This window comes from Berghia stephanieae, chromosome 13, assembly GCF_034508935.2.
Source record: "Berghia stephanieae isolate SIO BIC M18660-M18661 chromosome 13, UCSD_Bste_1.3, whole genome shotgun sequence".
In the NCBI taxonomy this organism is placed as follows: Eukaryota; Metazoa; Mollusca; class Gastropoda; order Nudibranchia; family Aeolidiidae; genus Berghia; species Berghia stephanieae.
The window spans coordinates 26,229,927-26,247,505 of record NC_088372.1 but is presented as its reverse complement, the minus strand read 5'-3'; the positions used below and the strand labels follow the sequence as shown (position 1 = coordinate 26,247,505).

The following is a 17,579-nucleotide window of genomic DNA, read 5'->3' as shown; positions in this document are numbered from 1 at the left end:
AGTTTGAATTCTTTCAGCTCCAGAAACTCTTGATAAGAGTTTGAATTCTTGCAGCTCCAGAAACTCCTGATAAATTATTGCTTTGTACGATCTGGCATTGTCGTGTTGTTAGTCTGTAAAGTCTATGTGTCTGTTAAAGACTGGTACAACTATCGGTTACAATATCTCATGAAGATATCGCTCTGTCGTTAATAAAGATTAGATTTATTTTGCATTCCTCCAAGATCCCAGCAATGACCATAACACCTCCTGAACCATATCGATTGATTTGTCGGACACAGTTGTCACTGATTGAATATCTGCCCGTTTCGCCTGCGCAGCCATCACTTTATGACCCATTGAACCGACTCTCGTATGTGAACAAAACAGTCCTCCGTCGAGGAGCGTACCACTAATTCCGGGCCTCGCAAGGCCGGCAGATTTCAGTCGTCTTCGCATGGTTTCTGTCGAATCGTTATAATCTAGTGCAGACTGTCGTGTTGAATGCCTGTCTGTTTTGGCCGATTTCGAACTGAGTCAGTGTTTTTTCTGCTCTTTTGAGAGTTTGGCAAATTGTCGAAGAATGACAATTCAGAACAACTGACATGCCTTTTATTGACATACCTGCCATTTTCATGCCAATGGTTTGCGGTCGAATCTCAATTGAAATTTTTGTGCGATTCATTTTGTGGAGATTTGCTGTCTCACTCAATGTCAACAAAGATTGGGATTGAAAGGGTCTAATAAAAACATGTCGTCTCATCACCGTGGTTGTTATTTCGTCACAAAAGTACAGAAACCAATTGGCATTTCCAGAATATTTTTTTTTCTTCAAAGAAATAAAATGGTGGCCAAACCGATGTGACCTTAGCCACTGCTGTTAAAGTTTAACTTTTTTTTATTTATGTCATTAATTTAATTGGACGTCACCCCGACTTTTTATTTATTAATCAAGATACGTATAGTAATCCACAGATCAGAGGCTGACGTTTGTGAATCGTATTATTACTTGATCCAAATACCTAAGCGATTCGAAAGTTATTGCTATTTGAAGTCCTGTGCAATGCAAGACTTTTTGTGGTTCATTGTAAATGGCACATGGGGCAACAAAAAGACGAGAGACTGAGTGGGGGTTAAAGCCTTGGTTTAAAATCTTCCGGCCAGATTCAGGCCCCATTCTTTTCACTGAATATTTCTCAAATAATCTAATTTTTATATTTCTTGAATACAATAGACTATCTAGAATACTGATATTTCTGGGATACTCATACTCCCTCTAATCCCCATATAAAAGGAGTCACGGGAGCTAACTTCGCAAGGAATGTGGGTCAACATGACAACTTCCTGTTTCTCTCCATTTGATGCAAACCAACACACACCAAGCTGTGTGTAATGTGATGTGTGAAAGTAAAGTAAAAAGTGTGAAGAGGGCGAAAATACCGTTCGCTTGGAAACTCATGGTAAGAAGAACACTGTGAAACATTACTGTTGTGCTGAATCCATTGAGGAGGAACAGGAAAGTAGATTTCATTCTTTTTAGTGATGCATTTTGAAAAGAAAGGTATTACCAATTTACTCTTCAGATCTTGAATGACAAAGTGAGGCTGAACCGTTTTTATCGATGACCAAAGGATTCGCCACACACACAGCCACAGCCAAAGCAGTTGATAGAGGTTTAGTAAGAGGTTACAAATCTTTTTCTCGGTCAGCCCAGGGCTTGGGCCTGTTTGCCGATGGTTTACGTAAAAATCACATAAACACTTTAACAGCTTAATTTACCACTCCAGTGGTTGGAAATATTAATGATGTGTTGTTTATTTATAGGTTGATGAATGAATGTGAATGAATCTAGAGATGCAGATCTTTCAACTGACACTGACGACATTGCTGCTCCAACGGCTCAAATTCAAGCTTACCCCACTCTCAATGTGAATAAAACACTGAAGTTTACAAGGAGAAACAAGACACAAAATGGAAGACTATGACCCAGCCTGTCCTACTGAGTAAGTTATGTGTTGTTCACCACATCTCGTACCCAAATCCAAATCTGTTGTCTGTTGAGAATGGGTCCACGAATTAGTGAATACGAATCATGCCTGTTGTGTTATTATTCGCAATCGAGATGCCTACACAGTACAGAGCTGAAATATTCTTTCATATGAGTTTTATTTCAATAATATATATAATATAATAATAATAAAAAGGACATTCATAACAGAGAGAATCGCATATGAAGTGTAAGGGTTGATATGCATAGTGTTGTTATACAAGGAATAAGATGAGTTGATTCACAGGCGTCATTTATGATATGCTAGATAAATCCTGTTACTATTACTCTACCTGCTGACTCTCTCGATTTTTGCAGACAATCTCCTTGTTTTCATAATCATTTTCCTTAATTATCAGATAATTTCCCGATTTTTAATTGCATTTTATTATTCTAAACGATACTGCCATCATCATACTATATCATTATCAGCAAAAACAGCATTTGCTACATCATCATTATAACAACAGCACCACCACCGCCATCATTTATCAAATTTTCATTGATTTAAATCCTAGATTTGACAATATAAATTTTCCAGAATTTTTTCACTGAAAGGTCAAATCTGCTGATGAATTCTTCAGATATCACTATTTTTTTTAAAGGAGGGCGCTGCAGAGAATATATCTGACTTTTCTTCTTTTTTTTTTACTGGCGAGGGAGGGGGAGGGTCCAATCATATCGTTTTACCATTATAAAAAAGTAGAATGTGCTAATATAAATTCATTGGTCCTTTATCTCTGTTATCATTATGTTTTTTTAAAAAATCATTTTTCGGATGAATTCTTACAGATTATGTTTTAAATTTGAAAAAAAAAAAAAATCACAGGCTTTTTAATGTAGACTGATGGCTTAGAATAAGGACAGTTAAATCAATCTCCATCTTAATATTCTTAATTGCGCTTCCTGTGACAATCACAGGATAAGATTTATGGCTATAATTTATAAAATAATGTTTACTTGTATACTTGTATATAATGTCAACAAGTAGCACTACTAAATCTCAAACATACAACAACTGGTACAAATTACTAAACTAAAAGAGATATCACACATAAGAGAGATAGCTAGGTACAGTTTTTATCCTAGGTATAGTTATCAGTGATGGACGATATCTCTCCCCCCCCCCCCCCCCCCCCCCCCCCCCCTTAAAGTCTTAAAAAGCAGTAGACTTTCAAAATAGCATTGGATACATCGGTGACTATGCCAAAATGTTGTTGATGACGTTTGTTTTGGTTGTTTGGTGAATGCAGTTCAAAAACTCATTAAGAAAATAGTTCGTCCATAACCACTCTACTGAAAATCAGTTAATTGGAGAGGGCTAAATCATTAAGGTTTAAAAACTGAAATGTTTTTTTTTGTGTTGAAAGATTAACACTGATATGTCATTTTAAAGAGAAATGTATTTTGCACTTAGAGATATTACCATGGCAGAGAAACGTTAAAAACAGCCTGATATATATTGCCTATTAAAAATGACCATTAAAAATTCGGACTTTGCAATAATGGTGTTAAAATTAAAAGAAGCTTTCAATAAAATCTTTTTATTTTACAAATGAAATTGAAATCTAAAGACATTTTACATAAACAGAAAAATAGGCACCAACTTTTGATAACGTTTAACACACAGCATGCCTTGGGACTTAATATTAATAGTAAGGTTTTCAATACTTTGGGCAATAAACATGAAAAGCACCGATTTGGTTTGATGTTGTATTGTTTTTATGGTAATTCTTCCCAAATGTTTTTTTTTTTTTTTAATTTCAGTGTTTGTAGTATACTCGTTTTCTTTCAGCTGTCTTTTCATATGACTCCACTTATTTTCAGTGAGATTCATATATGTACTCACCGAAGGCCAATCAAGTAATATGGAATTTGCTCCATTTCAAGAAAGTGCCTTATGACAATCGCTCGGTGTGGGGGGAGCATTGTCTTCATACCTGCCAATCCTTCCGCTTTTGGCGGAATCATTCCAAATTTCACTCTTTTTTTACCACCATTGTCTCTAAAATTCAGATTTTCAAAAATGATGATAATGATAAGAATGAAAAAAAGAGGGGGGGGGGGGGGGGGGGTTAAAAAGGTGACTTTTGAAAAATGATAGCCAAGAGGGAGCTAGTGGGAAAATAAATTGTACTCCTTTCCCTCTCCCGATTCCATTACCTGACACATGTGATAATTATAGATTTACCAGCTGTACCAGAATACTCTCTGTATGTGTTTGGTGGCAAAGATATGGTAATTTTGATACAGAATTATCCATTAAGAAATTCCTATTTTTTTGTCTCATATTCATATCTTCTGGCATTCTGCTTCCATTTTTGGAATGTGAAGGATTGGCAGTTCTGTTGTCCTGCATGAATGTCGTGATTGGGTCATTGTTATTAATGAGTAGCAGGATGACATCAGCTTCCAGCACCTGGTCTTGCGGGTGGTTGGATGGGAGCATCACCCTTGAATCATATACCTATGATGTTCGCATGGGTGTACGATCCGATAGTGATGTCGTTTCTTCTTCTCTTTACTAGCCTATCCTGCTTCTTTGGTTTGTGATTGTATTTTTGACAGGGGATATTTTGTTTTCTGTAATTCTTCTGCCTGTTTGTTCTTGGTTATTTATAATTTAGCTTATGATATCTTTAGGTTATGATTTTGATTTACATTTGTACTATTTTTGTTAGATTGCTTGTTTTTTTGTTTCAGCGGTCTCTCATATAACCTCAATTGTGTTGGAAGAGACCTAAAGCAACAAACAAACAAAAAAAAACTAGCACCTGGTTGGTGTAATCATTAGCTCGCAATTGTCAATTTATCTTAACCAGGGATGTTTTTCTTCCTACTGTGCGGGTGGTCGGATGGGAGCATCACCCTTGAATCATATACCTATGATGTTTGCATGGGTGTACGATCCGATAGTGATGTCGTTTCTTCTTCTCTTTACTAGCCTATCCTGCTTCTTTGGTTTGTGATTGTATTTTTGACAGGGGATATTTTTTTTCTGTAAATCTTCTGCCTGTTTGTTCTTGGTTATTTATAATTTAGCTTATGATATCTTTAGGTTATGATTTTGATTTACATTTGTACTATTTTTGTTAGATTGCTTGTTTTTTTGTTTCAGCGGTCTCTCATATAACCTCATTTGTGTTGGAAGAGACCTAAAGCAACAAACAAACAAAAAATCTTCCTACTGTGACTGTTCCATACCATCTATTCTTTAAGGGCTAGATTCTGTCTTCCTGAAACTGAAACCATTCACTGATTGGTGGAAAACACTGTGACTGTGACCATCTGTCAACTGAGTCAATTTCAAAGGTGGCCTCAAATTGCTCGACCAATGTCCAATGGGTCCATTCTAATCTGTGTTTATGTCTGTAAGGAGAGGTTGATTGGCAGGGCTGTCAGCTTTTAAACCAGCTCGATTTAAACAAAAAAGGACAAATGGTTTGCTGACACCCTTTTCTTTAGCAGTTGGTTTGGCATTTTGAACTGACTTAGTTTTTAGTCATGACTTGTTACTGGAGGCTGTTCTGATTGAGGCAAATCTTTTGCACTATGGTTTTGAAGGGTTTTCAATTTTCTGGAATCTACGAAATATGTGATTTTCTAAATTTTCATTTGTTTACAGCTGAACATGGACGGAAGCCTGTTTTTCAGTTAATTATTTTTTCATGTTTATACGACGCAGAAGAATTCCTCTTTCAATATTGGTAATGATGATAATGATCCTATTTAAAAATGATTCAATAACCAAATTTATTAGAATTATTTTAGTTGGTTATTTAATGTTTTCACTAGTTTTCATTTTTAACTTTTGCATAAAATTTTGCATATCAGATCATATTTATGCTTTCACTGTGTGTTACATTAATGAAGCTTAATATATAATTAATTGATGGAAGGTTTTTAAAATGATAACTTATTTAACCAATAAGTGAAATACCTTTATTGAAACAATTAAAGGCGGTAATTTTGGTGATAAAATTAAGTTTCTTCTGTGCCGAAATCACCAAAGAAAATAGAGAAAAATCTACCCCATGTGGCAATAAACTTGGTTTGGTACCGGCTTTGGTTAAAGATACTGAAATATCAATATTCAAGTTTGTTTTTTTCTTTTAAATTAAGAACATAGAAGAGATAATCATAATTGGTTCATGGTACTGTGAAGAAAATCTGATCCTTTCTTTTTTTTTAGATTTCTTTATAGATTTTTTGTTCTGATAATGACGATAATTGTGGTGATGCTTAACAAACAATAGTTATAATGTTAAGCATGATGATGGTGAGATGATAATAATTGTTGCAGAAGTACATGTAATTTTTTTGTTTTTTTTTTTTTTGTATTTTGGTATTCAGTTGTCGATTGCAAACATTTTCAGTGGTTTTAAAGTTTGAGCTGAGTCTCCTCGTTTCGTTGTATTCTTTCTTCAACTTATAAAACAATTGTCTCTGAAATTTTAAAGTTTGAGATACTGGCAACTTTTCTACCTCCTCAATTTGGCCAAAGATTCAGCACCAATCATTAGTGCTTTATTTCAGCATTCTTTTTGGTGTTGATCAATAATAATGAATTAATAAGTTTCTGGATTTTTCAATTTGCTATTGTTTTGTAAACAAGGCGATCTGTAAATAATGACGTCACATAAGGTGGTGCCAAATGGTTCAGAAATATAAATAAGTTCATTGTTCGCTTATTTGAGACCTTATCCATGAGCTTTCAATTTTTTTTTAGATATAGGAATGACATGATTTTCTGAATTCTGATTTTTGAAGAATTCTTTTTGTTGGTTGTACGTTTATTAATCTTTGAGCAAATTTAATTCTTATGACACCATTAAACAGAAAATTCAAATAGCTGATATATTTAATTGGATACCTAGTGTTTAAGTGTGTTGATTGAATCATTTGTCCAAACCGTTTGTCAAATTACTTAATTGAATTATTTTGTCTTTTGGAGGTCTGACTACATGTTCTGTAGATCTGACTCAGAATAACAGTAGCAGTATTCAAAGAATGATACATGAACACTGAAAAAAAAAAGCATCCCTAAAAACAATCTGAGAAGCAAGCTTCAATGGCATATCAAATTTAGTCATGAATTGTGAAGGTTTTGGTCGTCATTGTTCTCATTGATTTAGATTCAGGCTAGACTATAAATGATTCATGACTGTTTTGTTTCAAAGCAAATATTTCTAAAGCTATGTTATACCTTCATTCTTTTATGTTTTAGACCTAAGCACAATTAGCCTTAAAAAGCATTTGGAACATTTTGTCTAGGGATACAGCTGTTGTACCAAAAGATTCAAGGTGGCAGCTCGAGGGCTAAAATTTTAATTGAATAAATATAACAATACCAATATAACTGTTTTGGTCACTAGACAAACTAATCACATTTTGAGATTGTTAAAAGGAGAAAGAGCAAGACTAAATCCTTATAATTCTACATGAGAAGGAGATAGGTCACATGAGTGCTTATCTTCCTGTGAGGGTGGGTAATGGGGAGATAAGATGATTCCAATACCTTGGTTTTGACCAAGTAATGCAATACTGTAACATTCAACTGTCCCGATTTAGCAATCTGGGGGAAAAGAAAAAGAAAGTCAGATGGTCGAGTTGGATATTTAATTGAAAGAATTGTGCCTTCAGATATCAAGTTTTAGCTGTTTCATACATACTTGCTGTTTATACACATTTATGTAACATTCCTTGAACATGATTAGTAACTGGTTATAGGCTGTGACATATATTGTAAGAATGATAACACGAAAATAACAAAATGTCTATAAGGCCCCTTTCACTGTATAAAATTGAAAATTGGTTCCATAATGCCTACTGGGGGAACAGTAGAAGCCCTTTTCAGTGCATTAAGCATGGTAAAATTCGTGGAAATGCACTGTGTAAATGTTAATTTTTATCCATTATTTGCTGTTTAATGTTGTAGTTGTGTTTACAGTCAAGATTGAATAATTCATCATCCATGCTTTTTTTTTTTTTTTTTTTCCAAATAGAGATGATTACATCATTCCGGATATAGACTTATCTCAGGTTCCTCTGCCACCACCCCCATCATCCCAGACCAATAAAAACAACCAATCAACATCGTCATCGCAACAATCAGAACCCACCTCACAGGCACAGGATGAGGAAAGCAGTCGGAGGGGAAAGAAAAAGAAGAAGAAAAAAAAGAAAGGACAAGATAGGAAAAGATCTTCCGCAGAGGATTATGATGAAGAACTAGAGGTTGGTTGATGGGTTTGGTTGTTTTCCTATAGCCAGTTTTATTGGGTTGTTGATTTTATTCAGTTTGTTCATTTTTATTTTTGTTTGTTGTATTTCTCTCTGTCTTAACATGTTCTTTTGTTCTTGTTGTTTTTTGTTTTGTTTTTTTCGGACAGGGGGGGGGGGGGGGTTTATTATTTTTTGTAGTTGTTCAATTGGCTTTTACTTAAATAATACAAAAGCAAAGTCCAGACTGCCCTGTTGAAATTATGTAACAATAGGAAATTGAATGAAAGCTTCAATGTACTAAATGAAAATAGATAATGTGAACGTTTCGGGTTTCCCCTTTCTCAATGTCTTCATTATCTGTTTTAATTTATTAAATGATAGCTTCCATTCAATTTTCTATTGTTTTTATTTCTTCGAACTTCATTCAGGCAGCAACATTTTCAATATTGAAATTATGTTAACCCCTGAAAGATTTATAAGACTCATAAAGGACACAGGATTTGTTTTAAATCAAAATTTTTCTCATTAATTATCATGTCATAATGAAGAACTAACCAGTTTCACGAAGAGACCAGTAACGTATTTTCTTAGTGAAAAATGTTGTGTTGATGATATGTTACTGTAAAATATTATCCCACATGTCAAAGGTTAAATTGTATGCTCTCTTGAGAGCCTTGCAAGCCGTATTAATTGTTAGATAGAAACAAATTTATGCAAATTGGCGATAAATTAATTGTATATATGAATCAGTCAGTCTTGAGGTGCTCGTGTTGCCTAGTACATGAACAAAAGTCACGAAAGAGAGGGATTTTTTTTTTTTATGATCACAATTACAATGTTACATCATTGGAAAGACAATGAGATTGTCTCGCAGAAGGCAATTTTATGTAAAATAACTAAAATTTTGTTACCTTCTCAGTTCCCAAACTTATGTTTTGCCCATATCTGACAATGTCTGTCATAACTGGTCTCCTTGTCCTTTAAGGGAGGTTTGGCTTTCATGGGATATGTCAAAATGATGTACTTTTTGGAGTATTTCCTACATAAAGGCAATGAATATAGAAATGTCTAGCGGGGCTAAATTTTAAGTTAAAGAATCGACTAAGATACCACAAGTGCCTTTAAGCAATGAGAAAAGACTGATGACGATTTGAATAATGAAAAACGACCTTGTTTTTGCTTGATCAATTTTTTTTTCTTACAATCGTTAAAGATGATGATGATAATAATAATATGAATAACAATAATAATAATCGAATGTGTCATCGATCAATTAGGTAGTATCTTTTTGATCAATCAAAACACAGGATTTATGACATACTCTCAAGCCTGTTCGGACGAACATAACTGGTGGTTTACAAACAATGGAATGCATTCAGTCACGTTTCTGCTTTGTTATTATTTTAGGTCCGTTGGTTATATGATTATTTCTCGCTAATTTTCTCATTCAGACTATAAAGATCTGAACAAGTGTGTATGAAACTGCACCAGTCAAAGCGAGAAAGAAAGAAAAAAACCCCAAAAATCAGTCTTCCTCGACAGGGGAATTTCTCAATTTCTGAAGTTCATTTAAGAGTTACACATAGTTTTGTATGTTGGTAAGATTGATCTGGCAGGTAGAACATGTGAGTGTTTTGTTTTAACGCATACAATCAGTACCGTAGTAATACATGTGTAGTTTGCTTATATTAGTAATCACTGCCATTGTTAACCAAATAATAATTCCGGTCTGCAGGAAACAGCTAAAGGGGCATAGTTATTTTCCCCTCCATTACAATGTTCTCCTCACCAAATATATATATATATATTATATCAGGCGATATTATATGTAGTGGAAGGGAACATAATCACGCCATTTTGGACAGTCGGAATGTTAACAAAGACAGCTTGTGCTAAACTAAGCAAACTACACAGTACTCACTAGATTTACACGCCTGTGATCAATCTACCATCACAGAAATGTATGTGTGACCTTTAACTTTTATAGAAGGCACGAAATTGACGCCACTCAGCTCTTTATTTTTAAAAAAAATTTTTAGACAGCTATTTTAATGATTAGTTCTCACTAAATTATATCAGACTATTGATGCTTTGTGTTTAGGTAAAATACTCACAACATCCGCTAACCGGATATACCATATCAACACACTAAACTGTATAACCTTGAACGTTGATGGTTGCTGTGCGCTTGGCTAAGAAACTCACAACATTGCCATCCGGAAATATAACGGACCAACACACAAAACTTTGTGTAACCTTGAACGTGTAAAGTCCAGTTAATAATCCAGTTTAGTGAGAATTACTCAGAAGCATGGATGGCAAAAAACAATAACAAAGGCCTGAGTGGCGTCAATTTCGTTCTATCTCTATAGATAGATTGAAGTTGACGTCACTAGGGTCTTTGTTATTGTTTTTTGTCCATCCACGTTTATGAATACTTCTCACTAAACTGTATGAACCAGACTATAAACGTTCATGGATACACACAGTTTTGTGTGTTGGTCCATTATACTTCCGGATGGCAGTGTTATGAGCTTCTTAGCCAAGCGCATACTATCTATAAATATTCATGGTTGCACATAGTTTTGTGTGTTGGTCCATCATACTTCCGGATGGCAATGTGGTGAGCTTCTAAGCTAAGCGCATACTATCTATTAATTGATAGAATTTAGTGAGAACTGATTAAATGGCAGTCTAAAAACAAAAACAAAGAGCTTAGTAACCTCAATGTTGTTTTTCTTTAAACGTCCATGGTTACACAAGAATTTTCTGTGTTGGTAAGTTCTATCCCGCTGACGGATGTTGTGGGAGTTTTATTTAAACGCATGGCTTCAATAGATGGAACGAAATCAAAGTCACTCAGCTCTTTGTAATTGTTTTTAGACAGCAATTTTAATTAGCAGTCATCACTAAAATGTTTCAATTAACGTTTAAGGTTATGCATATTTATTTTGTGTGTGTGTGTGTGTGTGTTGGTATCCGGCTGGAGGATGTGAGTATTTTAACTATGCGCATAACATCAATAGAATGATTAAGAAAGAAGAAAAAACAACAATCACCCAACTATCGTCTTCAAACAATAACAAAGAGCAGAGCGATTTCTACTTCATTCATTCTATTGTTTGTAAACAACCAAAATACAATGTTTAACCGAGCTTGTTTGAAATGTGTCACAAAGCCCATATTTTTGATTGGTCAAATATCTACTGGTTAATAAAGTTAAACATATATTTGTGTCTAGTTTACAATGGGCATGATCTATATTCCCTTTCCCTGTGCTCGAGGTCATTGGTCACATTGTAAAATGTGCTCAAAATGCCCTACATAGTGAAAAGTATTCATAGTTTTTTTTAAAAATATCTAACATCATTGGTCATTTTGTTCAGCTTGACACATGTGTATGTTTACAACTTTCATAAACAAAGCAGCGTGTTTACTTTTTGTTAAGAAATAACCAATCGTTGGACATCAACAATTCATGTGATTGATGGACGAAGACATGAATATAGATCGCTCCCATTGTTTAGTTTTACGACACAGGTGGCGTACATTCATTTGTGTTTTTTTTTCTCCTATTTATGTTATTACCATAAAACACACGTTCGTGTGTCAGTTTTAATAATTTGTTAAGTCATAATGTAAACAACGACAGTGATTGGTAAACATAGCGAACTACACATGTTTTACTATCGATCGCATGTGTCTTAGTAAAATACCCACTATTTTATTTACAGAAAACTATGTGTAGATTTAACCGTTTATAATATGGTCGAGAAAATCGTCCGATAACCCGATTTGGCGGTAAAAAAAAAAAAGTAACAATGATCACAGATAGGTCGATTTCATTCACGTTATTGTTTACAACTATGTCCGACCACGTGTTAAAGTGTGTCACAAATTCCATTTTTTGATTGGTCAAAGATCTACAGGTTAATTATCAATAAGCTCATTTTCACTCCCTCTCAGGTTTTATTTATTTGTTTATTGTTTCTTGGCTATTCTTTTGGGAGTCGGTTATGAAATAATCTTTTATATGTAGATTTGAATGTCCTCTTTTATTGATAGTATGCGTTTAAGTAGAATACTCACCATTTCTACCCACCAGATCAATCATATTTACACACAAGACTATAATATTATAAAACCTGAGTAGTTTTTATAGAAAGAACGAAATTGACGTCACTCAGCTCTTTATTATTGTTTTATTATTTATTAGACAGCCATTTTGTTGATTTGTTCTCACTTAAATATCTATCGGACTATAAAATGTTACACATAGCTTTGTGTGTTGGTACGTTATACCCGGTTGGTGAATGATGTGAGTATATTACCTAAACTATAGCATCAATGGTGAAAACTGGTCACCCAACGGACGGTCGAAAGTCAACAAGAGCGGAGTGACGTCATTTTCATTCGTTATAGTGTCGTTTTCTGTCCGAAGTGTCCCGGAATGTGCCGACTTGTTCTTGCAGGTCTTGATTTAGGGAATCACTAAGGTGCGGTGTCGATTGCAGTTGCAGTTTTTTCTTGGGGGGGGGGGGTAGTAGTAGTAGTAGTAGTAGTAGTAGTAGTTAGTGCATAATAGTAATAGTAGTAGTAGTTAGTGCATATTAGTAATAGTACTAGTAGTAGTAGTAGTAGTAGTAGTAGTAGTAGTAGTAGTAGTAGTAGTAGTAGTAGTAGTAGTAGTAGTAGTAGTAGTAGTAGTACATATATATAGTACGCTCTCACCTGCCAGGCGGAGTTGTCGTACCAATAAGGTCGCAGGTTCAAACCCCACCACCGCCGTGGAAAAAAAAAATTTTATTCTCTATTGTCTTCTGGCACTTTTCTACTCACTTCATATCTTGTTGTTACCAACATAAGTGCCTGCTCCACTCACTTTTCTGAATTAAAAATTCACCCCATACACCGGAGCATACTCAATGTCTCAATCGTTTCTATGTTATATGTTTGTGATGAGAATATTGGCTATTAAGCTTAACTGCTGGTCAAAATTACTTCGCGATGGTGGTGAACGAATCGGCGGTCTCAAGAAGTGGGTGAGAGAGGGATCTAGAAATGACTTTGGGTTTGAAACGAATATTTTTGTGTTCGTGGATAGCTCACACGGTAGAGCCACGCTCTCACCTGCCAGGCGGAGTTGTCGTACCAATAAGGTCGCAGGTTCAAACCCCACCACCGCCGTGAAAAAAAATTTTATTCTCTATTGTCTTCTGGCACTTTTCTACTCACTTCATATCTTGTTGTTACCAACATAAGTGCCTGCTCCACTCACTTTTCTGAATTAAAAATTCACCCCATACACCGGAGCATACTCAATGTCTCAATCGTTTCTATGTTATATGTTTGTGATGAGAATATTGGCTATTAAGCTTAACTGCTGGTCAAAATTACTTCGCGATGGTGGTGAACGAATCGGCGGTCTCAAGAAGTGGGTGAGAGAGGGATCTAGAAATGACTTTGGGTTTGAAACGAATATTTTTGTGTTCGTGGATAGCTCACACGGTAGAGCCACGCTCTCACCTGCCAGGCGGAGTTGTCGTACCAATAAGGTCGCAGGTTCAAACCCCACCACCGCCGTGGAAAAAAAAATTTTATTCTCTATTGTCTTCTGGCACTTTTCTACTCACTTCATATCTTGTTGTTACCAACATAAGTGCCTGCTCCACTCACTTTTCTGAATTAAAAATTCACCCCATACACCGGAGCATACTCAATGTCTCAATCGTTTCTATGTTATATGTTTGTGATGAGAATATTGGCTATTAAGCTTAACTGCTGGTCAAAATTACTTCGCGATGGTGGTGAACGAATCGGCGGTCTCAAGAAGTGGGTGAGAGAGGGATCTAGAAATGACTTTGGGTTTGAAACGAATATTTTTGTGTTCGTGGATAGCTCACACGGTAGAGCCACGCTCTCACCTGCCAGGCGGAGTTGTCGTACCAATAAGGTCGCAGGTTCAAACCCCACCACCGCCGTGAAAAAAATTTTTATTCTCTATTGTCTTCTACTCACTTCATATCTTGTTGTTACATATATATTAGTAATTGTAGTAGTAGTAGTAGTAGTAGTCGTAGTCGTAGTAGTAGTACATATATATTAGTAATTGTAGTAGTAGTAGCAGTAATGGTAGTTGTAATTGTTGTTGTTGTTGTGGCAGTATTATTATTATTATTATTATTATTATTATTATTATTATTATTATTATTATTATTATTATTATTATTATTATTATTAGTGGTAGTAGTAGTAGTAGTAGTAGTAGTAGTAGTAGTAGTAGTAGTAGTAGTAGTAGTAGTAGTAGTAATAGTAGTAGTAGCAGCAGCAGCAGCAATGATAAAAAAGGTGGAGGGAGAAGAAGATGAATATAATATTTTAAATAAAGTGTCATTTTCATTGTCTTGTCTAAATTCAAATCCTTTATTTTGCCTCAATGTTGTCATCAGAAACAATGAATGGACAACTTTCCACACATCATTTTGATGTTCATGTCTCAGGCCAAGTCAAGACATGCTTTTCCCACCCTTTCTTCACTCGGCGATCTCGTCCCCACCACGCACAGCGACGTAAGCGGCTGCTGCTCCTGTGCCGACTCGATTGTGTGCTGTATCGCCACTTTACATCAATACACACACACACACACACACACACACACACACACACACACACACACACACACACACAATACACGCGTTTTGCTGTGTTGGCGTTGCAGTCAGGCGCGGAGAGATACACTGCTCTTATTTGCCGCGTAACCGCTGTCTGTGCTTATCTAGCAATAGCTATTGATATCCTAGTAATATTATTTATTAATATTTGTTTTGATATTTTGTCAGTAGCAACACTTTACTTATTACTCTATACATTTGTCATCGAATATATATCAGTCTCCGGTGTTAAGTGAGAAAACTAAACTTTAATGTGAAAAGAGCATCCAAACAAAACCTTCCGCGAGTCTCTTTGGACCTCGTCTCGTCACGTTCGGAGAAATGATAAATCCTCACTTTCATAGTATTTTTTTTATTAAGCTTTAATTTATATTTAAACCACTTTGATATAATTATAAACGTTTGCCTATCGACGTCGTGGCACCGCTAAAAAAACTACCAACGTTTGGTTTGTCTGCTAATCAAATAGCACGTCATTGTGGCATACATGTGACTGTTATTGTTCCCTCTTTATTATGTCATTTAACGGGCAAATAAATTAATAATAATAATAATAATAATAATAATAATAATAATAATAATAATAATAATAATAATAATAATAATAATAATAATAATAATAATGATGCCGATAATCATTAAAATACCATGATATAATAATAATAATAATAATAATAATAATAATAATAATAATAATAATAATAATAAAAATAATAATAATGATGATAATAATGGTAAATGTTGTGCAAACTTCAGTATCTTCTTTTTTTTCTTTGAATCTTCATCATCAGATGGTAATCGGGGCATTTTTTGTAATAACTGTAATAATGATATTATTATTATTATTATTATTATTATTATTATTATTATTATTATTATTATTATTATTATTATTATTATTATTATTATTATTATTAACAATAATAATATTATTATTATGATTATCATTATTATTATTATTATTATTATTATTATTATTATTATATTATTATTATTATTATTATTATTATTATTATTATTACTGTTATTTCATTCAGTTATGGTCTAGACCCACGACTAATAAGGTCACCGAAGTTGACAACACAGAACAATACCTTTTACGATGGTTTTGATAATAATATAAAAGTGACAATTATATACAAATACGAAGCACTTCTAACCAACAGTTTAAACCGTAAAAAATGAATAAAAAAAATAAATCATTCATATTATGTAAAAAAAAAAAAATCAAGAAGGAGGTTTAAAAAGTGCCATGAACAGTAGCCATATGGTGTTGTAATTAAAGCTTTTATACTTGAAACCTAAACAAATGAACCAGGTTCGAACTTGGATGTCTCAATGCATTGTTCTTAGCATTGTTATCAGTATTCTCATATCAGGTTTTGTTAGTTTATTTGCTTATTTTAATCGTTTGGTCTGTTTTGTTACATTTAAAATTAAAAAAAACAACAACAAAAAACGTAATGCACAGTCTTTCTCACTGTTATCGGTATTCCCATTTCATTTATTTTCTCATATTGTTTTGTCCTTTTGAAATTTTTGTTTGTTTTGTCTTAAAAAATGCATAGTCCTCATCATTATTATTAGTATTGACATTCCGGTCATTTTTCATGTTCTTTTGGGGTTTTCTGTTTGTTTTGTTCCTTTTGTGTTTTTTTGTGGTTTTTTTCCTGGGTTTTTTTTTGTTTTTGTTTTTGTTTTTTTTTTTTCTCATTTTTGATTATAATGTTGCCCAAATGATACTGGACTTATAATTTAAGCACATCTCCCCCACCATAAAGATGCTAGTCTCATGGGTGGAAAATAAAACGAGGCTTGTTTGGTTTTACTTTATGTTCTGAAGAAAGTGTAGGACACATGGAATATGGCCTCGTCCATCATGTATTAACATAGGGTCTGATCCATCATGTAATTAACGTAGAGTCTGATCAATCAAGTACTTACCTAGGGTCGGGTCCACCGTGGACTTGATGTAGGGTCTGGTCCATCATGTATCATAGGTTCTGGTCCATCGTGTACTTACACAGGGTGTGGTCATGTTATAATCATAATGTCAACCCAAATTCTTTCTTTTTGTCCAGGATGGCAACAAGCAGGCATTTGATGATAATGGCGGTGCAGGTGGTGATACAGGTTACAGAGGAAAGGAAGTGGACAATATTCAAGGTGACAAGGAAGAACATGAAAAGCCTGATGCCAGTGGTTCGTTGTTTGTTTAATAGTTTTTTGTATTGTTTTGTTTTGTTTTTGAAATTTATTTTCTTGTTTATTTGTTTATTTGATAATTTATTCATTCATTTCATCATCATCAACATCATCATAATGTAATAATTAATTTATACAGCGCATAGAATCCACAAAGTGCTCAAAAGCACTACACATAGAAAGACGTTAGGTGACACAAAACGCAAATATTGTTACTACTCAAAAGGTCTGCATGAATAGGAATGTTTTCAAATGTTTCCTAAAATTACTGAGCTGGGGAGGTGTCTTTGTTTTCTTTATCTTATGTGTTCCATACTTTAGGGATCCCGATAGAGACATTTTTTTCAGCTAGAGATAGTTTACATGTGGGAACATAAATCAGTCTTTCATTTTGGATCAAAGTGGCCTAGTAGGTGCATGGAAGTCAAGGAGCCCTGAGAGATAGGATAGCG

At 34.4% G+C, this 17,579-nt stretch overlaps 1 protein-coding gene across 2 annotated transcripts in view; it reads left to right on the top strand.

The window, feature by feature from the left end:
* The first annotated feature begins 1,351 nt into the window (after window positions 1-1,351).
* The window catches only part of LOC144958572 (uncharacterized), a 62,420-nt gene continuing 46,192 nt past the window's right edge, over window positions 1,352-17,579 (top strand). The window contains exons 1-4 of one of the 2 annotated variants that reach the window (XM_078890641.1): window positions 1,352-1,439; window positions 1,804-1,982; window positions 8,032-8,263; window positions 17,004-17,124. In XM_078890641.1, coding sequence (XP_078746767.1) covers window positions 1,951-1,982; window positions 8,032-8,263; window positions 17,004-17,124 — 385 coding nt within the window. In that variant the 5' untranslated portion in view covers window positions 1,352-1,439; window positions 1,804-1,950. Of the gene's footprint in view, window positions 1,500-1,803; window positions 1,983-8,031; window positions 8,264-17,003; window positions 17,125-17,579 lie in introns of both variants that reach the window. The other variant, XM_078890642.1, reaches the window with a different exon arrangement.